This window comes from Cibotium barometz, chromosome 1 (assembly GCF_041138505.1).
Source record: "Cibotium barometz isolate CiBa-2024 chromosome 1, ASM4113850v1, whole genome shotgun sequence".
NCBI lineage: Eukaryota > Viridiplantae > Streptophyta > Polypodiopsida > Cyatheales > Cibotiaceae > Cibotium > Cibotium barometz.
In genome coordinates, this window is record NC_141046.1 from 33,032,637 (window position 1) to 33,057,249 (window position 24,613).

Here is a 24,613-nt window from a genome sequence, read left to right on the forward strand (position 1 = left end):
ATGAAGCTGATTGTGATGTTTATAGAGCTAGTGGGTGATTTTAGGGCTCGAAGAAGAGAGGCAGCTCCCATTTCAAGGGATTATATTATTCCTTTGCTTACTTCTATGTTTAGTTGGTTCATCTCGTCCCAAAGCTCCTTGCTTGAGCTAGATCCAAAGGAGTATCACCTTCTTAACAAGGAAGCACTCTACTAAGTGCTTGTTTGTTGGAACCGAACTCTATTGTGAGTGCTAGCCATTTACTGGAATCGAACTCTATTGAGTGCTGGTTGTTTGTTGGAACCAAACTCTATTTGTGAGTGCTAGCCATTTACTGGAATCGAACTCTATTGAGTGATGGCCGTTTGCTGGGACCAAAGGCTAGGTTAGTTTGACTGAGTGGGCTTAAGGAGGTGTGGTTTAATGCGCTATAGTGCCGAGTGTAGTATCGTTCCATTAGTCTGGATTGAGTTTGCATCAAAGGGTTTCAAAAAAATCTTAGAACGTAAGTTGTGCTCAAGCTATTAAAAGAAAGTTTTTTTTCTTTCTTCTATTTAGTTTGAGTTTTTTGTTTTTCAAAACCTTTTTTTATAAGGCTCATGTCTCACGCCTGTAAACTCACATCTCTAGGCTCACATTTGTGAGCTCACGCATGTGGACTCATGCCTCTAGAATCATGTTTGTAGGCGGCTCACAACTTTTTTGTATGAAATAGGCTCACAAAGGTCTAGTGAGCTAGAGACTCGCATCAGGCATGGTAAGCTCACGCCTTTAGATCCACGTCTTTAGACTTATGTTTATGAACTCACGCCTCTAGACTCACGTCTGATGGGCTCACATTTCTAGACTCACGTATGTATGCTCACAGATATAGGGTCACGCCTATAGACTCATGTTTGTAGGCTCATTTTTTTTTTCTTGTGTGAACTAGGCTCACAACTTTTTATGAAATGGGCCTATGACAAGGTTGGTGTGCAATTATTGTGTAATTATTAAGCAATAATTATACTTAATGCCCTAATAATTACAAAGGACAAGAATTTTCCTTGAAAATTAGAGATGATACATATTATATGATAAGAAAATCCTTGAGATGGTTTGGCCTAGTTTTGGAGTGTTTTTGAGATTTTTTTGCACTTGATAGGAGGTGATTAAGATTCATAATCCTAATTAATGGTGGGTTCAATTGAGTTAATGAATATTTTTTGATTATTTTTGGTTGGTTTTGCATGTTTCTAATTCCAAGAATGTGTGAAAAATATCACATGCAAGAACAAAAATTAACTTTCCACTCCAATCCACACTTAATAGATCTCAATGCGTAAGTTTTTGGACTGGATTCCAATCATAATCACAAATGCCGAGCGATTCCTTGGCGTAATGTAATAAGATCTAAGCCTCATGAGCTTCAAAATCATGCAAAAGACCAAGAAACCAAGGGTTTTCCCTTCCAAGATATAAAAATAATGTAAACAAGCTTCAAAAAACCAAATAAAAAACAACAAAACATACACATCCAAAGCTCCAAAACCATAGGCCTTTTGGAGTGTGACCTCCTAATCGACATTGGGCAATATTAGGTGATCCCCATAGCTTGGAATGGGGATTGGATGGAAGAAGGGAGCTAAGCTGCCTTAGGCTAGTCCTTATTGGTGGGACCAAATATGTTCAAGTCCAGCGCTTACCTTAGCCTTACTGAATCAAGTGTCGTTAGGTCTTGCCTCCTTCAGGCGCAACTCCTCGATGTGGGTGCGTTAGCTTGTATGTCATTTGCATCCTTGTTGTCACGCTGGTATATTCCTTTGCTAAGGGGGTAAAGGTAGAGCTTCCCTTGCCTAGATGGAGGCAAGAAGGAGATAGCCTTGGGTGGTTTTGTGTCATAAAAGGTGGATAGGGAAGAATCTAATAGAAGAGGGAAACCTACAATCAAACCTATCTAAACCAAGCAAGATTCGATCGCATACATACAAGTAAGAGTAGAGGAGAGAAGAGCTCACAAGTATTCTGTTGCAAAGGAGTGATTGCTATCAAAATTGACTTAGAGATAATTGACTAGGTGCTCACACTAGGCCGACCAAACTTAAAAATGGTCCAACCACTATTACTAGTCTTAAGTAATATACACGAAGTTCTCTGACTTTCCCTATTTGACATTAAGCTCATGATAAGGCCACTTTATATGTTCGAATGCTATCTTACAAAAGATAGGTGCCCGTTTGAGCAGGTAAGATAGCAAAGCTCCTTCGGTAGGTAGGTCGAGCGGGTAGGATGGCAAAGCGCCTTACGGTAGGTCGGGCGGTTTAAACCATGTTAACCTGTGAAGTGGTTAACACTCATCCATGGTTTAGCCACATGGGGCACCTTTTTTTTCCCCCCACTAAATCTTGTCGAGAGTTAACAAAATAAATTTTGGGCTTGCTCTAAAATTTAAGATTTTGGGCTTACTCCAAAATTTTTGGTTTTGATTATTGGCAAGGTGCCTAGTTGCAAGTAGTGCCCAATTGACACCCTTGGAGCCTGAACTAGAATGCGAAAGGAATAATTCTTAAATTGATTCATTTCTTGAACTAAAATCGGGGTGGGTTCGGAGGGGTTTTTGCTGGCTCTTATAGGAGAACATCATTTCGCAATTTTGTAGCCACCATCAGTAAAGCTCAATGTTAGACAAAAACAACTTTGAAGTGTATTTTTACCATCTTAAATCAAAGAAAATTAGCCAAGGGTTTTCTTAGTTTTTATTTTAAGAAATGTATTTTAGTACATTCTACAGTAAATTGGCATCAAATTGGTATACATCATTGTAATGCAAACTATTGATTTAACGAGTTGTCTTTATTTAGATTGGTTGGGAAAAAGGTTTCTATTGAGCACTAAAAAGAGAAATGCCCTACACCAACTGAGGAGACCTAGAGGAGGGTGGTGGGTTGCAGCCTTAAATGAGGGACTAAGTCACCTAAGTCATGTGAAGGAGAAAAAGGGGTGACTAAGCGCATCAGAGCAGGGATGAAATTTGCAACCAGGGGAAAGCTACAAGGCACCTTTGCTTTCAATGAAACAGATATGTACTTGGGATGACCTTTTCTTGAAACCAATTTTGAGGGTGAAATGGGATTTAAAGGGGGCTTTCTCCTAACCAGCTGCTAACTACGGCAATTTCCGGTATCGTGTGAACAGGCCCTAAGTCTGTGGCGGTATATTCATACCGGCTCAGCTGAGGGGACGTTGACGTGAGGCTCCGCTCTGGGATGCGGCGTTGACTAAATTAGGCGTTTCTGCTTCCTCGGACGCTTCACTGACCTTAACACTGATGTCACCTACACTTTAGCCATGGTTCCTGCTTTCCCATGAAGCATCCTCCCTTGCCATGGACTCCATCTCCAGCCCCTCCCACCACCTCCCCCGTTTAATGAGCTTCAAGGGTGATCGCGATCAACCCCGCTGGAGCAACCGCCACGACGGCCTCAAACGCGTTTCCTCTTCTCTCGACCGAGACAGGTATCACTGGAGGAAAGCTTCTGCTCCCGGAGAGAGGGAGCCCATCGGCGACGGTGAAGCAAGCATGGATCCGAGGTTGGACAGGGCTCGCAGTTTCGGGAAGAAAGATGGAATCGGCAGGTATGGAGGGGCTTTGTTCGGAAAACCTTTTCCGTCAGACGCGGATAGATCTGATAACCCTAGGGTTTTCGGCGGCAGCAGAAGATCCATTGAGCGTGACAGGGAGAGTTTTAATAGGGTGGCGACGTCGAGAGCCTCTGCACCGAAAAGCTACGGAAACGTTGTGCGGCACGAGGAGAGGCAAGATTCTGTAGGGAAGGCCTCGTTTGGTTTGGAGGAGGAATGCTATTCTGGTAGGAGCCCCCACGGTAAGAGTCCTGGCACAGAGAGTTTCCGTTACAGCAAGAGCTCCGGCACAGATAGTTTTCATCACGGCAAGGGTTCCGACACAGAGAGGAATGTGAAGCATGGTCTTAAGGTTTCTTCAAGCATGCTTGCGGGAGAGCCAGATAAAGGTTCTCCCAGGAAAGAGCATGTAACGGAGAAGGACTGCAAGAGATCCTCTAAACTGTCACCAAAAAACTCTTCAGACATGGAGACTATTGAAGCAGATAAAGACTCTGTTTCGAAAGGTAGAAAACCAGAAAAACCTCCCGTCCTTTCTCCGAAGAGGCTCGGAGGGAGCTCAGATGAGGGGTCTTGGAAGAGTAACTCATCCACCAAAGCTCGGGAAGAACAGAAATCACCTGGTTCGTATGAACAAAGGCCTTTGAAGAAATGTCTGGAGACCCCTGTTACCTTTTTCCAGGTTGCAAGGAGAGCTAGATCTGAGAGGAGAAGAGAGGATCCTGCCAAAAATAAGTTGAGTAAAGGTGTTTCACTGGATGGGTTTGGTGCTGAGCTTGAAGAGGCTCTGCTCAAGAAACTGGAAGCTGAGGTAGATTATGGGGTGGAACGAACAGCAGGAATGAAGAACAAAACAGTTGAGAAAGGAGCACTTGCCTTGCTGAGCAGCAGTGATATAGCGGCAGTGCAATCAGATGGTAATCTTTTATGGAAGATAGAACCTATGATTCAGAAGCAGCATAGTCCAGGAGAAACAAGTGAAAGGGAAGAGGGTGAGTTGGAACCCGATGATGATTTTATTGAGGTAGAACATTTAGAGACGGCGTACAATGGTAGAGGAGAGAGTGCAGATGCTGAAATGCAAGTGGAGAGTAAGGTGGATGACTGTGTAAACAAAGCCAACCTAGGAGGTGGCAGGGAAGGAGGAGATTGTCAAGAAATGCACACAGAAATTGGAGAGCTTCAAAGCAGGCTGATTAAAGATGAGGCCAGAGGTGTCCTTGATGGTCAGAAGCTCAGTAGTAATTGTGAACCAGACACAAAACATAAACAAGGAGCTATAAGAGACAAAGAGGACCTTGTAGACCATGGGCAAGAATTCAGCACAAGATGTGAACCAGACATGCAAGGCACTCTTAGAGACAAAGAAGACCATGGAGATTCTTTTTTGCAACACAAGGTCACCACGCCACCCAGCTCCACAGAAATGGAAGTGGGTGTAAGCCTATATGCTGGTTCAGCATCATTTCTTTTGCACAATAGAACATCAGCAGCAGAGGTGCATGCAAAAGAGTTGAGTCTAGAAGGCTATGATCCAGAGGAGTTGACGCTGTCTCTTTTCATGCAACCAGCTGGAGCAGAGGTGGAAAAATCTAAGGGAGAGGGCCCTGGAATGTATAGACACAGGGATTTGAGTGGTAATTTGGAGAGTAAGCAAATGAAGGGTGTGAGAGATTTGGCTTCCCATGATGAGGAGCTGGATGAGCTTTCTGTCCATAACCGCAAGCAGAAGAAGCTTAAGGTTGAGTCTCTTCAGCTCTCTCTGTCTCTTCCAGGGACGTCTATGGCCTCAGCAGGGTCCCGTCCTCCAAGTTTGGCAGGTCCTGTGGAATTCGAGAGAAGTTTTCAATCTTTGACACACACCCTGACACATACACAGAGTTTGTCTCAGTTTCAGACAGAGACAATTTCAGATGGGTTTAACACTTCTTTGTCACTCTCATCCTTTGTTCATAATCCAAGCTGCTCTCTTAACTGCACTTTTCTCGAGAATCAGGAGCTTTCTTGTGGTGGAAGCAGGCAGTTATCTCAAGAATTTGAGCATGCGTCTCACAGAAGCTGGCAAAATCGCAGTGGAAATGATCAACTGTCAAATGCTTTCAACAACAGTCTGACGAGTTTGTCAAAGGACAGGCCGAAGCATAAGTGTGGAGTTTCTTTGTATCAGCAGGTTTTGCAGAATGACAACTTGCAGAGCCATGCAGGATTTCTTTCCGGAACTGGAAGTAACAGAAGCTCTGGAAGCAATCCAATCTCACAGAGAAGTCACCAGATTGGACAGAGCACAGAAGCCCCAAGACACGGAGTTGTGAGCTCGCAAGATCGGCTAAATATAAGGGGTAAGGACTTTCCAGATAGGCCCCAGCAACTGGGCTGTCAAGCTCAGTCACAGCCACATGTGCAGTTGGAGAGCTTGGGTGACACCCCCTCTGCTGCCAAAATATTCTTCACTGAGAGGAGCAAGGAGATGGTAGGAGTGAGGAGTATGTCCAGTGAAAAAATTGGGCTGCATGAAATTTCATCAGAACCGATTGCAGTGATGGCTCAAAAGCTACAAGAACTACCCGATAGCTTCCTGGAGGGTCTGAAGGATTTGGTAAAAGAGTTGCTGGTGAGTTTTGCAAAGAGAGATGAGTTTCTAGTTCTTCAGCAAATCATCAGGAGGAGAACAGATCTTACAGAAGAGACGCTTTTGCGTGCACACCCCACACAGTTGGAGATTCTCGTTGCTCTGAAAACGGGGATGCAAGTTTTTGTGAAACAGAGTGCCAAAACACTGACTTACAAGGCTTTAATAGAGATTTTTTTACAGACTAGGTGCCGGAATGTTGACTGCCAACAGTCATTACCTGTAGATGGATGTGAATGCAAAGTTTGTTCACTGAAGAGCGGTTTCTGCCATGAATGCATGTGTATGGTATGTTCCAAGTTTGATTCTGATAACAATACTTCTCGCTGGGTTGGTTGTGACATCTGTGCGCATTGGTGTCACACGGATTGTGGCTTAAGGATGTCTCACATTAAGCCAACTCCAATATCTCAAGGTGGAGCAGGATTCTCTGAGATGCAGTTCCAATGCCTTTCCTGTGGCCATTACATGGAGTTATTTGGATTTGTCAAGGGAGTCTTTGACAACTTTGCTGGTGCTTGGGGAGCTGAAACACTTGCTAAAGAATTGGACTGTGTTAGGAGGATCTTCCATGGAAGTGAAGATGTGAGGGGAAAGCAGCTTTGCTGGAAATCTGAGAAAATGCTGCAAAAGCTTGAGAATAATGTGGATGCCACTGACGTGTGCAGGAGTATGCTACAATTCTTTCATGGTAGGGTTTTATGCTTATAGACCTCTGAAATCTTAGACTTTTCACATGCACACACACACACACACACACACACACACACCTCTCACACACACGTGCATGCATGCACATAGAGAGAGAGAGAGACTAACACCTTCAAAAGAGTGAAAGGGTCTATGAGACGAAAAATGTAGTACATTATATCCATGATGAATATTGAACCATGGAAAAGAAAAACTGTAAGAAATGAGCTGCGAAAGCTAAATTCTCTATGTGATGATGTGTGGTCATACAGTGATACCATCCTCCTCTAGATCCCCTGTGATGAGAGCCCACCACATCATTTAAGGATATCCTGGTTCTGCAGCTGCCGGGTGGAGGGGTGAGCCCTCTCAAATCTGGGGCGTCTGGCTCTCAGAAAGGGATGCACTCGCTAGTGACACTTGTGTACATAGGGCCAGAGGGGCCCACATCCATGTAGGTGGTCGTTGTGGACCTGGCAGCTGGTCCTTTTGCTGCTCCAGTTGGGCCTCTGAAGTTGGTGGCTGTGATCCAAAGAAATTCTGTGGTGGAGGTTTGGGAGGCGTCACATTGGCTGTCTCTTACAAGTTACAGTGCTGCCTCAGCATGACCTCTCTGTGACGGGGAAGCTCCAGTAAATACGTCTCTGGTCTTCATACTGCATGACCTGTGAGAAGGTGCCGAATCTGTCTTGGAAGAGAATGAATTCTCCCTCGAGATCTCATAATAGGATGGGCATCTGAACAAATAGCCACTCTACATATATGTATATCCAATGGGAGTAGTCCTTCAAACATATCATGGGAGCCATTTTTTAAGTCTCTACTAAATTCAGCCAAAGGTTGTGCTGAATGGTCTGCAAATACAACATTTCTACTCCCAAAGATCCTTTGAGTGCCTAGATTGTGGAGATAGTATCCGTTACTGCCACTGCTATAGCCCAGAAATATGCATTTTACTGTCTTGTCATCCAATTTGCTTCGTAACTATGCATATGCAAGGCATCCAACTGTCTTGAGGTAATCACCTGAGCTTTTCTGTCATACCAAGCCTGAAACGGAGTGATGATCTTCAAAGCTTTCGTAGGGCATTTGTTCAAATCATGTGTAGCACATGTGATTGCCTCCATCCAAAACTTATGAGGCAAAACGCTTGCCTTAAACCATATATCTAGACATCTCCATTAAAGACGTGTTCTCTCTTTCCGCAACACCATTCTGTTGTGGTGTGTATAGCATAGTGTATTGATCCTTTTTCAACCAAGTATGCTTTAAAAGCATCTGACATATACTCCCCCCCTCGATCTGTATGGAGGGTCAGCACTTTGTAACCTGTCTCATTTTCAATCCTTGCAACATAATGCTGAAAACACAAACACCTCAGATTTTACTTTAAGAGGGTACACCCAAGCAAATTTGGAGTAGTCGTCAACGAAAGTCACAAAGTAGTGGTGTCCTCATAGGACCACACACATCACTGTGTACGAGTCGTAATTTCCAGACAGCCCTTGCTGAACCATCTTATGGGAAAGCATTATGATGCATTTTACCAAGAATACATCCCTCACATATATGTCTGGGAGGTAGCTCAACATGTGGCATATCGTGTGCCATTTTATGCCCTTGCAAAAGCATCAGAATTTGGCATGCCATAACTCTATCTCTTGAATGGCAGAAGTGGTGGTAGAAACTATCCTGTGCTCTCTTCTCAAATGAGTCCAATTGATACAAGCCCTGGTATAATGTCCCAAAGGTGACTATATCATAGTCCTCTCTATCTCTTACTGTGCATTGTCATCCTCAAAGTGGACTGCATAGCCTCTTTTAGCAAAAGAAGAGACTGGTAACAAATTCTTCTTTATGCTTGGTACATAGAGTACATTTGTAATGCGTATATGTGAACCATCTGTGGCTGTGAGTATGATCTCACCGATCCCTTTGATAGGATAAGAAGAATTATTAGCACGTGACCTTTCCCTCTGGGGCAGCCTTCAAAGATGTAAACAAATCCCTCATAGAGGTGATATGTCTCGAGGCTCCATTGTCAAAATGCCAAATGACCGGTTTCTCATTCACATTGAGAGAGACATCCTCCTGTGATGCATCATAACTGCAAACCAAAAAAGCCCAGTCAGCCTGCACAAAATTAGCTGAATCATCAGCTTTGCTGGCAGGAGCATTATAAGAGTCCACTGCCAAACTAGATTCTTTGCTCCTCTTTCGCCTTTCCTTCATTTGATGGCTGTCCAGAATCAACCTTAGACTAATGAGAACCACCTTTTGCTTTGCCCTTGCCTTCGCCATGAGCCGTAAAGGCTTGATCACTGCCACGAACCATGGAAGACTTATTCTTCTTAGTTGCTCTTCCTGTAGAACCAAACTCACCAACTCCTCAAACTTTAAAGGCTTTGGATTAGTCCTCATAGACAACATAAGAGAAGTTTGGAAAGTCAAATAAGATTCTGGCAATAATTGCAAAGTTCTGGATATGAGTTCTTTCTCAGGAATGACTTCATCGATATTGAGCAGCTGCTCCCGAAGAGCTAGAATCTTCGTAAGATGATCGGCCAAACTTGTCGGCCCATCCTACCCTCGGGTAGTGATAATGGGGGGAACCAGGGGCCTTGGGTATGCCTTGGCGCGAATGTTGATGGTGGCCAACGGGGTCCTCGAACAGCCACGCCACCTTCTAGAAATCCGCCACTGGTATAGTTGGTGCAGAGGCAATCTCCATGTAAGGTGAATGACTGTCATTATCACCCATGTCCAAGTTCTCAAGCTCTTTCTTGAGATATACAACTCTCTTCGCTTGATACAGAGTCTCAAGTACATCCGCTCTGGCAGCCCTAAACACCATTTGGGAACATGTTGATGCAAAACGCAAGTAGAAGAGAGAGAGAGAGAGATAGCTGAGTATTCAGTATATTACATAGTACAAAAAGGTACATCAGTCTTGCAGCCCTTGGCTACCTTCCATGTAAAGGTATAAAACCCCTACTCTAAGCCTAAGTCTAGACCCAGCCCATTGCTGGACTGAATGGTCCACATTGATGAGCAAATCTGCCTTTTATAGGCTGGAAAAGTCCCCATGGACTAGCCGATTGCTGGTTGGCCAGGTCAAGGATAATAATCCCCTTCACATGCTTCAGCCGCCGCCGACAGGTTCTATGCTTTCATATACTAGCCGACAGCAACACCACAACATTCATGAGGCAACACATGCTCCTAATCTTTGGTCTTGATCTGTCTTTATCTGGTTGCTCTCCTCAGGATTAGCTATGAGCTCAGCCAGTGCATGTCTTGCACATGACACTTGGGCATCACGGGCATCCCATCTCTTCTGCTCGAGTAGCAACAGCAGCTGCCTTGGCACCTCACTCACCCCTTTGAGGAGTGGCAGGAGCTACATCTGTTGCTGGACGTACATCTTCACCATTTACATAACCCTGAAGGCCTTTAGTCACAATCAGATTTCTAACCATAAAACTCCACAAGGAGTAGTTGTTGCCATCTAGTTTGTCCTCTTGGGGCAAAACCCCGAACAAATCTGATGCATTCTGAGCCATAGATCTGTCAAAATACGCAGCGGAGATGATAATCAAATCTAAGACCACAAGAGCAAGTATAGTGCAGAAAATAGACAGCAAAAGAGAAGGAGAGAGATAGGCGTGTAACTCTTCTCTATACACAAGATCCCGAATACTAAACAAAGATACAATGATGTGGGGGCCATGGGGCCATTTTATATGGCCCCATATACGCAGTCGGCCAGTGGAGAAACAGGCCGCCAGCCTCATGACTGGGTCTCCTCTAGTCGGCCAGCCAAAAAACCTCCACGACCTCAACAGAAATAGTCGGCCAGCTCCATATGCACACGAGTGCAATCGGCGAGCTTCTGTGTGATCCTGCCAGCATAGGGCAGCCACCCACACCATGGAAAAATAAGGAAAAATGGGGGAAAAATACGGGGAGTGAGGAAAAATGAGAAAACACCTATATAGGGCGGGCACACCCACAACAGAGGTCGTGGTGTCTGATAAAGACAGGAGATGACTTCTAACACCCCTTCTCAACTCCTGGCTGTGAAATCAACCCTAGGGAGCTGGAGTGCCGCCTGAGCGTAGCCTGAGGTAGAGACTTCGTGAAGAGGTCCGCCGCATTGTCCTCCAAAGTAGCAAGATGTCACTAGCCAAGATCTTCTCACGTACAAAGTGATACTGTATCTCTATGTGCTTGGTCCGGTTATGGAAGACCGGGTTCCGAGCAATAGCTATACAACTCTGGTTATGTCAAATCCCCACGGATCTCCTCGTGATCATTCTTGGTACGAAACTCGAATCCTGCAAACAAACGAACAAACAAACAACAAGGGGGTGCAGGCCTGACTCACCTCCCAACCATGACAGCCGTGGGCAAGCCCACAGTCTTGGCTGTCCCCACCGAGCCACGAGCTGAGCTAACTAGGTTGACGTACCGACCAATCTCCTCCTCGCGACGTCCCATACCGCCACGAAGCTACCCTCGTGGGCCTCGAGATTGCTGCCGGCCTCGGCTGCGTAAAGCAGGTGCACGTCTGCACTAGATCCAGGCTCCAAGACCATAGAGCTGTTAGAATACGCAGCGGAGATGATGACCAAATCTGGGAACACGAGCAAAAAAACGCAGGCAGAAAAACAGCACAAGAGAGAGAGAGAAGTAGGCGTGTAACTCTGCTCTATATACACAAGAAGATCCCGAGGAATGATACAAATAAGGTATGGGGGCTGAGGACCTATATATATCTCCCTGGGAGGGCAGTCGGCCAGCACTAAAGTGCCCACGAGACTGAAGAAAGAGGTCCCACGACTGCATAAATGCAGTTGGCCAGCAAACTGATGCCCACGACTGATGAAAACCAGTCGGCCAGCAGCAAGAGTGCCCACGACTGATAAACACCCAGTCGGCCAGCACTGTACTGCTCTTGGCACCCTCTGGCAGCCCTCCCAAGCCTCAGAAAAAATGGGAAAAATAGGGGAAAAATACGGAGAGTGGGGAAAAATGGGAAAACACCTCATACGGGCGGGCACACCCACAACAAAGGCCCTGGTGTATAAAACTAGACAGGAGATGACTTCTAACACCCCCTCTCAGCTCCTGGTTGTGTAACCAACCACTGGGAGCTGGGGTGCCGCCTGAGCAAGTCCTGAGAGAGCGACTTCGTGAAGAGGTTCACTGTACTGTCCTCCGTCGAACAAAACTCTAGCAAGATGTCATCAGCAACGATCTGTTCACGAACAAAGTGCCTCTGGATGACCATGGGTTCCTCTTGTGGAAGCCCAAACCTGCAATGTAACCTCCTGCTGCTCCGTAAAACTGCTCCTGGGCCATAAGTAGATCTCCTCGTGTCTGGATCTCCTCCCCAAACCGAGTCACTCCAACCGCGGAGTCGGACTCCATCCAACAATCCCCCTCCTGTGTACAAGAGTCCATGATCCTTCGCATGCTGCAGAAACCACAGGAAACACAATCCTGCCTCCCAAAGAGACATCTGCAACCAAGAGCTCAACTGCCTCATTAGGAAGCTCCCGTCCAATCTGGTGTCCATCAACCAGATCAATGAACCATACAGCTTCTGAGTAATAGAGACATCACACTGCTCACAAGGATCAACACCTGTTACGGTGCACAAACAAGTCCTGGAAACCTGATGAAACTTGTCAACCACCCCCTCTGAATCCGGAACCACAAAGCTTGGAGAAACCACCTCCTTCTGCAAGTAAGCACCTGCCACTTGCCTGGCTTTCCGAAAGGTCCCCGTGGAAAGATCATCCTCAACAACTGGAAGTTCTATGTCCTGAACACTACAAGACATTAGAGCATAAGTGACCTGTTCAGCTTCCTCTGACTCACGAACACAAGAACTACCAACATCAGTACTAGAAAGTTCCTGCCAACTGCTGCCATCTACTGGTACGCTATCCACCATCTGGTCCCGGAAAGCCTGTACCTGCAGCATATCCAAACTTGAGTATCCATTACCAGACTGCCACTCATCACAATCCTGAGGACTTGGGAGAGAGAGTGCTGAAAGCTTGTAAACTCCATTCTCCACTCCACCTTCCCAAACCACTTGGCCTGTTGCTTTGTCCCGGAGAGCAACAAAATGCTCATCAAACTCCACTCGTACGCCAGTCTTGCAAACCTGATGCATTGACAACAGATGAAAGCCAAGTGCCGGAACATACAACACCTGGGAGGAATGCTTCCCCCCTCTGCCATCGGGAACTATCTCCATCTTGCCCTCACTGTGAACTGGGATAGTGGACGTATCCCCAGTAAGAATATGACCAGAAAGCCTGCAGAGATCCTGTAAACCGGAACGGGAAGGAGTCATGTGCCTGGAAGCACCACTATCGAGAATCCACTCCCGAGTATCCGTTGCGGAGAGTCCTCCAATCTCCTCCCTGCCTGAAGAAAATGAAGCATCGGTGTTCATCACCTCCAGGTGCACAAAAGCCGGAGTCTTCATGATTGCTGCTGAGGAGTCTTCACCCTTCTCGGTCTTCTGCTTGGGACACTGCCTCCAGTAGTGGCCTTTCTCACCACAATCATTACAGGTCCTCTCTGCCTTCAGTTTCTCGTGGTCAGCGTCGGACTTCTTCTGAGAAGACTTCTCTGATGAAGCCTTCCCTTTGCCCGAGTTACGGCCTTTCGACCATTGGCCAGTTAAGGCCTCCGAACCTCCACCCTGAGGAGGGTTCGTGAATCGTTCCTCCTGGTCCAGGACGATAGGCACAAGCTCCTCCCACGTGATGGTGCTGAGCCTGCCACTGGTAATCAAAGACGAGTAGAATGCTGAGTACGAAGAGGGCAAATGTGACAGCAACGTTATGGCCATGTCCTCTGACGATATCTCCTTCCCAGCCTGAAGAACTTCCTGCTGAAGAGCCTGCAGCTTGTTAATATGCTCCCGCATCGTCGACGACTTTGCAGGGCTCATAACCCGCATCTGTACTTCCAAGGAAATCCTCTTCATGGGCGATACCCTGTTGTAAAGTGAGGCCAAATGCTGCCAAATATCTCTGGCCAGCGTCATGTGCTTTACATGATTGATTACCTGCGGTGTGCAATTGAGGAAAATAAACGAACGGACGCTGGCGTTGACACGATCCCACATCTGTGTCTGGGCCTCCCGGTCCTTTCGGATCGACTCCCCTTCCTCTACTTCCGGCCGTGGAACACCAACAACGACGAAATCGGCGAGGTCGTAAGACTCCAAAACGGATTCCATCATCACCTTCCATATGCCGTAGTTGCTCCCGTCCAACTGACGGTCCACTGGGAACGTGGGGAGTGTCGGGATCTTCACATGTCTCTCGGCCATCTCAAACAGATCTGCCATAGCGGGGATGTACTCTGAAAAGGGTGGGTGGGTGGGAACAAAGAAGAACTGATACCTGCAAGTGGCTGTCCAGCAAATCAGCCCGCCTTCCTCTTGCTTCTCCTCTTCCCGATCAGCCCAAAACAGTCCACCAATCAGCCACAAAACAGTCCCCCTCTTGCTCACACAAATCCCAAGACCTATCTAGAGCCTAGGGCTCTGATACCATGTCAAAATACGTAGCGGAGATGATGACCAAATCTGGGAACACGAGCAAAAAAACGCAGGCAGAAAAACAGCACGAGAGAGAGAGAAGTAGGCATGTAACTCTGCTCTATATACACAAGAAGATCTCGAGGAATGATACAAATAAGGTATGGGGGCTGAGGACCTATATATACCTCCCTGGGAGGGCAGTCGGCCAGCACTAAAGTGCCCACGACTGAAGAAAGAGGTCCCACGACTCTGCATAAATGCAGTCGGCCAGCAAACTGATGCCCACGACTGATGAAAACCAGTCGGCCAGCAGCAAGAGTGCCCACGACTGATAAACACCCAGTCGGCCAGCACTGTACTGCTCTTGGCACCCTCTGGCAGCCCTCCCAAGCCTCAGAAAAAATGGGAAAAATAGGGGAAAAATACGGAGAGTGGGGAAAAATGGGAAAACACCTCATAAGGGCGGGCACACCCACAACAAAGGCCTTGGTGTATAAAACTAGACAGGAGATGACTTCTAACAAGAGCTTCACAAACTCGCGAGACTCTCTATATCCCAATAACTAACCTTGGCCACCCTTTTATAGGCTCTTGGCCGGTCATCGGGCGTCCACACTTGGGCGCCCGCTTGTCCATACTTGGGTGCCCGCCCGTTAGTATATCCCTAACTCAGCTCGTCAATCAGCCTGCCTAGCTCCAAGCTTCCCCAAGCCTCGAAACTAGTCTTGCGTGCGTGTAGCACACGGTAGATACACATTGTGCACATGACATACTCCCCTTCCTCTAAGAGCTCACTCCTAAGCTCACTAAAAAGCTAGGGTAATCTCTCTGAAGAGTAGTCAATGTCTCCCATGTAGCGTCCTCCTCAACACGATCCTTCCACTTGATCTTGTATTCCGTGATAAGCGTACTACGTAATCTTCTTTCACGAAATCCAAGAATCCTTTCAGGTTCGTGCGGAACAAATGTCATGTCCTGGACATCTATAATTTCTTGAGGAGTAACTAACTGATCTGCTCCACCCAGTACTTCCTTAAGTCTACTGACATGAAATACAGGATGAACTTTCACATGAGAAGGCAAATCTAATTCATATGCAACTGAACCAATCCGTCTCGGAATCTTTCGGAACTCGCAAATACACCATCATTCCTTCAGAGAATTCTCTGGGTGAACGATGTCTATTAGAATAAAACCTGTCTCGGTCTTGAGCACTTCTAATAGATTCCTTTGCAAATTGTAACATTTCCTGCATATCTTGCAAAAAATTACGTGCTGCATCATGCTGCAGTCTTGAGAATCCTACTGTAACAGGTGATCTAGGTCGAAAACCATACATAAGCATGAAAGGACTAAAACCTGAACTCGTATGCTTAGTACTATTATATGCAAATTCTAACATAGGAAGATAATCCTCCCATGAACTCTGTCTTTTGGGATACATATGCTCGAAGCATATCCTCCAAAATCGGATTCACTCTTTCAGTCTGGCCATCAGATTGAGGATGATCTGAGGAACTCAAATTCAAAGTTGTTTACAACTTCTCAAAAACAAGTTTCCAAAAATCACTCGTAAAGTCCCTATCACTGACTATGTTCTGCGGTAACCCGTACAGTCTAAACAATTGCTCGATAAACTGCCGTGCTAATTGCGTAGCTGTAATAATCTTCCGGGTCGGTAAAAATCTACCACAACCCAAATAGAATCGTGGCCTTGATGTGTTCTTGGCAATCCGGTAATAAAATTTATGGAAATACTTTCCCATTTATTACCTGGGATTTGTAAAGGATGCAACAACCCAGCCTGTCTAAAGCGTTCAGCTTTATTTGCCTGACAAATTTGACACTTGAGAACATAATCTTCTACATATCCTTTCATCTTTGGCCAATAAAAAGTGTGTTTCACTAATGATAACGTCCTGTGTACCCCAGGGTGTCCAGCAAAAGGGGCGTCATGACACTCCTTAAGAATCTTGGACCTAATGTCCGGGATCTGTGGTACACAAATTTTGTCATTACGGAATAGCAAACCATTCTGAATCATCCACTGGCCTCTGGCAGCCTGAATGGTAGACTGCTCAGTCATCGAGTCTTGGTCAATCAATGAGCTCCCGTCCTGGATCTTCTGCCAAAATGGACCAAAATAACTATCAGTCCTGCAATGCCCTCTCAATGACTGAAATAAATCAGTAGAAATCTTGGTGAACGACAAAGAATTCACCTCTCTAATTCGACTAGCGCATCTGCAACACTCCCTTTCTGATAACGGATCTCAAAATCAAAATCTTGCGTTAACTCCGCCCAACGAGCTTTCCTTCCTCTAAAATCATCCGCATCACACACATACTTGATTGACTGATGATCAGTCAATACCACAAACTTGGAGCCATATAAATAATGTCTCCAAACCTTGAGAGCATGAATCACAGCATAAAGCTCCTTCTCAAGGTTTGGCCAACGAGATTGAGTGTCATCTAGCTTTTTACTTTCAAAAGCAACCGGTCTACCATCTTGAAATAAAGCAGCCCCGATAGCATAGTCACTGGCATCAGTTTCAAGAACATAAGGCCGACTAGGATCAGGTAATGCTAAGATAGGTGCTTCCTTGACTTTATCTTTCAAAAGTCTGAAGGCCATATCCAAATCGTTATACCAAGTGATAGGCTGATTTGACTTACGTCCACGACCTTTCAATAAGTCGGTCATCGGTAGTGTGAGCTGAGAGTACCCCCGTACAGATTTCCGAAGAAAAACAACAAAACCGAGAAAAGAACGAAGTTGTTTCACTGTTCGTGGTATAGGCCAGTCCTGCACCTTCTGAACTCGGTCGTAGTCAATGCTCAATCCATCTCTAGTGATCTTGTGTCCCAAGTAAATGATGTCGGTCATAAAGAACTCACATTTACTTAACTTTGCATATAGTTGATTCTGTCTTAAAATAGATAAGACAATCGTGAGGTGTCTGACATGATCCTCAAGAGTACGACTATATATCAAAATATCATCCAGGAACACCACCACAAATTTCCCCAAATGTTCACGAAAAAGATCGTTCATCATTTGCTGGAAAGTGGTTGGAGCATTGGTTAACCCATAAGGTAATACGAGAAACTTGTAATGGCCATACCTAGTCCGAAAGGCGGTTCTTTCGACATGCCTTTCATGAATACGTATCTGGTGATAGCCAGTACGTAAATCTATCTTTGTGAAATATTTCGCTCCTGCTAACCGGTCAATCAGGTCATCTGATCTAGGGAGAGGATAACGGTTCTTAATGGACAGCTTGTTCAATCTCTTGTAATCTATACACATTCTCCACGTGTTGTCCTTCTTTCTCCTAAGCAACACAGGTGCACCCCAAGGTGATTTACTTGGACGGATCTGGCCCATCCTCAGATAATCTTCGAGTTGTTTAGCCAACTCATCTTCCTCAGCTTGGCTCATCCTGTAAGGTGGAATACTGACAGGATGAGCACCAGGGATCAAGTCAATACGATGATCTACTGCCCGTTCAGGTGGTAAACCCGATGGCAGTTCCTTAGGAAATACATCTTGAAATGAATCAAGTATCTTCTGTAATTCTTTGCTTTCAAACACACTTAATTCATTTACATCCATGGAAGGGATGAGAAAGGAAGAAAGTGGAATCAATACACAATGGAAAGCGGTATACAAAGAAGAATCCATTATATTTCCAAAATCAAGTGTATTTACAAGAGGTCCCTGAGAGGGATGAATACAATCACCTAAAATACTATACTGGGTGTCCCTATGCTGAAAAGAAAAAATATGACTAGACCAATCTATCTGGACTTGAAGAGTCTTAAACCACTCAATCCCTAATAACAAGTCTACATTCTCTAGGTGCATTACATAGCATTCCAGAGTATCTTTGTAGTCCTGAAAGCATCTCCACCTTTCGATCCCATACTTGCCTTCCCGCAGGTAAGCGTACCTCATAGGTATGATCGCTGGGTGTCGTATCAAGACTCAATTTTTGCACAAGTTTGTAGTTAACAAAGTTGTGTGAGCTGCCAGGGTCTAGAAGAATGTGAATCTTATGACCATTCACTTCTCCATAAACTCGGAGAAGATCATGCAAGCCAAATACTTTAGAATTGAATAGACAATCAGAACAAGTACTAGGGCGAGAAAGTACGGCTGGTTAGCTGCCTTTGGCTTGGGTCCTGCGTTTGTCTTGGTACCCTTTTGCTTTGGGCACTCGTTACGCATGTATCCTTTTTCTTCGCGGATAAAACAACGTCCTTCCTTCTTGAGCTTTAAAGCCCTAAGGAGTCGTTTCTTCTTCGCTGGTGTCAAAGTGGAATTCTTCGAAGGTTGGTCCGAAGACTTTCCTTCTGTCGTGTTAGCCATAGGTGCGGAGAACTTTCGTTTATGCTTGTTCCCTTGCTCGGTAACGGGTTTCGACTTGGAAGAGACCATTGTATCATCATAGATACGAGCTGAATGAATGGCTTCGTCCAATGTTTTACATTTGTTATTTTTTACCTGTAAACGGTATGAGTCTGGTAAACCAGCTACAAAAAACCCCAAAAGAGTAGTGAGATCCATCTTTGTAGCTTTCATCTACAAGTCACGAAACTTCTGGAGGTAGACCTCATAAGTGAGGTGCTGTGAGGTTATGGTCAAAGCTGAAAACCGGACAACAACATCATAATCATCCTCTTTCTTGAGGAATTCTTTTTTGAAGACGTCTTCGAATTGTGCCCAAGTCGTTGGCTTAGGGTTGAGTTCCTTCCACCAAAGCAAAGCTTTGCCGGACAGGAAACCTGCTGCTAACTGTATCTTCTTTCCGTCATCATATGGATGAAACTGAAAGTGAACTTGCCACTTATGTAGCCACGTGTCCACGATCTCCTTGGTGCGCTGCTTTTGCTCGCCCCCGAACGGTTCCGGAGTAATATTGGGGCCTAAAGCAGAGGCCAAGGTATCCATACCTGAGAAAGTAGAGAGGGTAGTGGTCAATAGAGCAATGGAGTTCTGCAAAGCTTGCATCTGTGCTGCGATTTGTGCCTGACGTTCCGTCGAAGAAGCTTCGAGAGCTACTTTAAACTCTTGGAAATCTGATTTTGACACAAAATCGTCAAAAAGATCGACATCGGTACCTTCCGTAGCCGGCAAGCCTTCCCGTTCCACGAGGGGCTCCAACTCCGATTCTTGGGTCGACATCGTGAAGAGGGTAAGTGGAGAGAAAATTTGATCTTTGCACAACAAGAGTGCGAGTGAACTTGAGAGCTTGAGAGCTTGAGACCTTGAAAACTTGAGAGATGTGTGGCAAGAAGCCCAATTAAGGGGGTTTATAAAGGTTTCCAAAAAAAACTAAAAGCCCCCAAAAGCTATCTTTAGCTTTTGCTTTTGTGTTAAAAAAAATAAAAATAAAAATAAAAATAAATAAATATATAAATTCTCTTTGCTAAAAAAAAAGAAAAAGAAAAAGAACACACGTTGAATCTTAGGGACCCGTAAACTTTAAAAAAAAAAGTTTAATAAAAAACAAAAAAGCAAAGCGCCGAATCGGGCTAGCGCATGCGTTTGTTGTTTTGCCTTTTTTTTTCTCTGTCCTGTCAGTAAAACGCCGCCAGCTTCACCTTCGTTTCTGCGGGTGCCTTCACACGGCAGGCTGCGCCTGTGCCAGCCTAGCCACATGGTGGCGTAGGCCTGGACGTCTGTCCACCTGCCTAGGCGGCGTGGGCCTGGGCATCATGGCCGCTGGCAGCATGGGCCTGGGCACCTGTCGGCCTGGCCTGGGCGCCTGCCCGCTTGGCCTAGGCGCCTACGTGGGCCTGGCCTGGGCACTAGCCCGCCTGGCCTAGGCGCCTACGTGGGCCTGTTCTGGGCGCTAGCCCGCCTGGCCTAGGCGCCAACGTGGGCCTGGCCTGCCTGGCTACGCAAGCCCATGCACCAAACGCTACACCCGCCAAACGCTACCTCTCACACGCTTGCTATCGTTCGAGTTCAACCAAAAGCAAATGTGCTTTTCTGTTTCTGTTTTCTCTCTCGACGTTCATGCGACTGCACAAACGAATCTCCTACTTCTTGCAAAGCAATCAACCCTTCCTAAACTACCACCTCCCATCAACATGGGTTTCTTTGATGAAGAAAAACACATACTGAAATTGAAAACAATAGTATGCACAGAAAAAACAGCAAGCTTTTTAACACATACCTTTCTTCGACCTCATCTTCTCTACCTACCGACTTGCTCGTTCACGAGGTATGCTCTGATACCACTGTCAAATCCCCACGGATCTCCTCGTGATCGTTCTTGGTACGAAATCGAATCCTGCAAACAAACGAACAAACAATCAACAAGGGGGTGCAGGCCTGACTCACCTCCCAACCATGACAGCCGTGGGCAAGCCCACAGTCTTGGCTGTCCCCACCGAGCCAGGAGCTGAGCTAACTAGGTTGACGTATCGACCAATCTCCTTCTCGCGACGTCCCATACCGCCACGAAGCTGCCCTCGCGGGAAGCCTGCTTTGGAAAGGATTCCCTGTGCTGCTTATCACGTATGCAAGAACTGCAACGTCCTTGCTTGCTGCCAACATTTGGCAAGCCAACCACCATCTGGTCCCGGAAAGCTCGCCGTAGTGCATCCACATTTAAGTGGCCAAAACGAAAGTGCCACAAATCTCCGACCCGAGAACCTGCCAATAAGGAGAGTGCAGAGAGCTTGTAGATACCATTCTCCACACCGCCTTCCCAAATAACCTGGCCAGTCTCACGGTCCCGTAGAGCAACTGAATGCTCCTCAAATTCCACCCGAAAGCCAGTCTTGCATACTTCATGCACTGACAGAAGATGAAAACCAAGAGCAGGGAGGTAAAGAACACGGGAGGCATGCTTGCCCCCCTTGTCGTCGGGAATAATCTCCATCCGGCCCTCACTGTGTATCGGAATGGTGGAGTTGTCGCCAATGAAAATGCGACCTGGATGCCGTTTCAGATCCAAAAAGAAGTCACGGGACGGAGTCATGTGCCTGGAAACACCACTGTCAAGCCTGTAGCTTGTTAATGTGCTCCCGCATCGTTGACGACTTTGCAGGGTTCATAACCCGCATCTGCACTTCCAAGGAAATCTTCTTCATGGGCAATACCCTGTTATAAAGAGAAGCGAAGTGCTGCCATATGCCTCTGGCCAGCGTCATATGCTTTACGTGATTGATTACTTGTGGTGTGCAGTTGAGGAAGATGAATGACCGGACCCTGGCGTTGACACGATCCCACATCTGTGCCTGTGCCTCGCGGTCCTTCGTTGACAGTAACTCCCCTTCCTCTGCTTCCGGCCGTGGAACCCCGATAACGATGAAATCAGCAAGGTCATATGACTCCAGCACAGACTCCATCATAACCTTCCAGATGCCGTAATTGTTCCCATCCAACTGACGGTCCACTGGGAACGTGGGGAGAGTTGGGATCTTCACATGCTTCTCAGCCAGCTCTAACAAATCTGCCATTGCGGGGATGTAACTGAAAAGGGTGGGTGGGTGGGAAAAAAAAAACTGGCTGTCCAGCAACTTAGCCCGCCTTCCTCTTGCTACTTCTGATGGGGAGAAACCTGAATTAGGGTTTAGAGTCATTCATGGGAGACATACACAGAGAAGCAAGGGAGAGAGAGAGAGAGATGTGGGGATAAGTCAACTCATCAAGTGAGTGTGTGACTCCCCTATCACACATGTATATTGCACTAGTACACATAGTGCACTTAGTACATTAAAAGTACTAAGTGTACTATGTACTATAACTTATGGGCTTGTACACACTATAAGGGTGGGCATAACGCCTTTACCCCAACAACCTCCCACTTAAAGGCAAAGTGCCCTTAAGTAAAGGAAAAGAAAAAATCAGCATGTACATGATAATATACAAGGCCATATCAAGGCTGAAACTGGCCTCATCCAATGCCCATCAAGTGTCTGCAATGAGCAAACCGCTCCGGAGGCAAACTCTTTGTCAACAGATCAGCCGGGTTGTCATCCGTGTGAATCTTAACAAGCTGAATTTGCTTGTTCTCTATCACCTCTCTGATGAAGTGATACTTCACATCCACATGCTTCGTCTTTGCATGAAAGACAGGGTTCTTTGCCAACTGGATGGCACTCTGACTGTCACAATGCAACAATGGAATATCCCCTGTATAGCCCAAATCAACCACTAACCGAGATAGCCATAATGCCTCCTTGCAAGCCTCTGTGGCTGCAATATACTCGGCCTCTGTAGTAGATAAGGCTGTGCACTTCTGCATCCTGGATATCCATGACACAGCACCTCCTGTGAATGTAAATACATAACCGGTAGTAGACTTCCGGTTATCTGGATGACCGGCATAATCCGAATCCGTGTAACCATGCACTAATGCATCCTGTTTGCCAAAACAAATGCACATATCCTGTGTGCCCTTCAGGTATCTCATGACACCTTTCACTGCTTCCCAATGCTTCTTGCCAGGGTTGGCCATGTATCTAGAAACCACTCCCACTGCAAATGCAATGTCCGGCCTAGTAGCAACCATGGCATACATGAGACTGCCACAAGCTGAAGCATACGGAATCTTGGCCATATCAGCCCTGTCTCTATCCGACTGTGGGCTGTCCATAGCACTGAGTTTCACATATGGAGGCAAAGGAGTACTAGCTGTCTTCCCCCCGTCCATATTGAACCTCTGCAAGACTTTGCCAATGTATTCCTTCTGAGACAAATACAACACATGCTGATCTCTCTCCCTTGCTTCTCTGTGTATGTCTCCCATGAATGACTCTAAACCCTAATTTAGGTTTGCATCACCCAGATCCTTCATATCAAAGGTTTCATGCAGCCTCTTCTTCAAAGCATCCATCTCTTTACGAGATTTCCCGGCAATCAACATATCATCAACATACAAAATGAGAATCAAGAGACTGCCATCCAAAGCTTTCTTGGTGTACAAGCAGTGATCTATGTCACTTCTCCTGAATTTCTGTGATTTCATGAATGTATCAAATTTATGATACCATTCTCTTGGTGCCTGTTTGAGCCCATAAAGACTCTTTTTCAGCTTGCATACAAGCTTCTCCTTTCCACTTACTGCATAACCCTCTGGCTGCTGCATATATATCTCCTCATGGAGATCACCGTGAAGAAAAGCAGTCTTCACATCCATCTGAATCAAGTCCAGATCATCATGCGCAACCAAAGCCAACACAGCTCTAAGTGTGGTCATTTTGACCACTGGAGAGAAGATCTCATCAAAGTCCACACCATATTCCTGCTTGAAGCCCTTAGCCACTAACCTGGCTTTGTATCTTGGCTTTGCATCTGGTGCAACTTTGAGCTTGTATACCCACTTGCATGGCAAAACCTTCTTGCCTGCAGGCAAATGCACCAATTTCCATGTTTCATTTTTATGCAGAGAATCCATTTCTGACTTCATGGCACGCTCCCAAAGAGCCTTGTCTGCCCTCTGTAAAGCCTCTTTATAACACGAGGGCTCCCCACAGTCAGTGAGCATCAAGTAGTCAACCCCTGGAACAAACCTGTCAGGGGCTCTGGAGGGTCTAGTGGACCTCCGTACCCAATGACCATCATTTGCAGGTTGCTGTCCAGCCTGCATATCACCCATTGGTGGCTCCTGTTCCATGCCATAAGGCTGAAAAATCATGCCCGGTATCTCCTCCAACTGTGGTATATCCATAGGGATATCTTCTGCCATATCTGGCTGTCCATTTGGACCATTTTCAGCACCATTTAAGGGCTGGTTTTCCTGCTGTAATGGCTGATTTACAGCCCTTTGTCGTTGTCCATGATGTCCATCATCATCAAAGATGACTCTGCCAGGCTCCTGTTGCCTTGCAGGCTCCTTATACATGCATGTTTCATCAAAAAAGACATCATTGCTGCGTATGATCTTTCTATTCATGGGATCCCAAAGTCTATACCCCATTTCACCTCTGTCACCATATCCTAGGAATATGCATTTGTGAGACTTGGGATCAAGTTTGGTGCGCATTTCCCTGCGTATGTGCACGTACGCAACGCAACCAAACACTCTCAAGTGCTTGTATGACGGAGGCTTCCCTGTCCATACTTCTTCTGGCACTTTCCCACCAAGCCTCGTGTTAGGT

General features: G+C 46.0%; 1 protein-coding gene across 1 annotated transcript in view; it reads left to right on the plus strand.

The window, feature by feature from the left end:
* Positions 1 to 3,199: 3,199 nt before the first annotated feature.
* LOC147641891 (uncharacterized) overlaps positions 3,200 to 24,613 on the plus strand; it is a 36,131-nt gene continuing 14,717 nt past the window's right edge. The window contains exon 1 of the mRNA XM_086800764.1: positions 3,200 to 6,920. Within this exon, the coding sequence (XP_086656890.1) occupies positions 3,344 to 6,920 (3,577 nt within the window). The 5' untranslated portion in view covers positions 3,200 to 3,343. The remainder of the gene's footprint in view (positions 6,921 to 24,613) is intronic.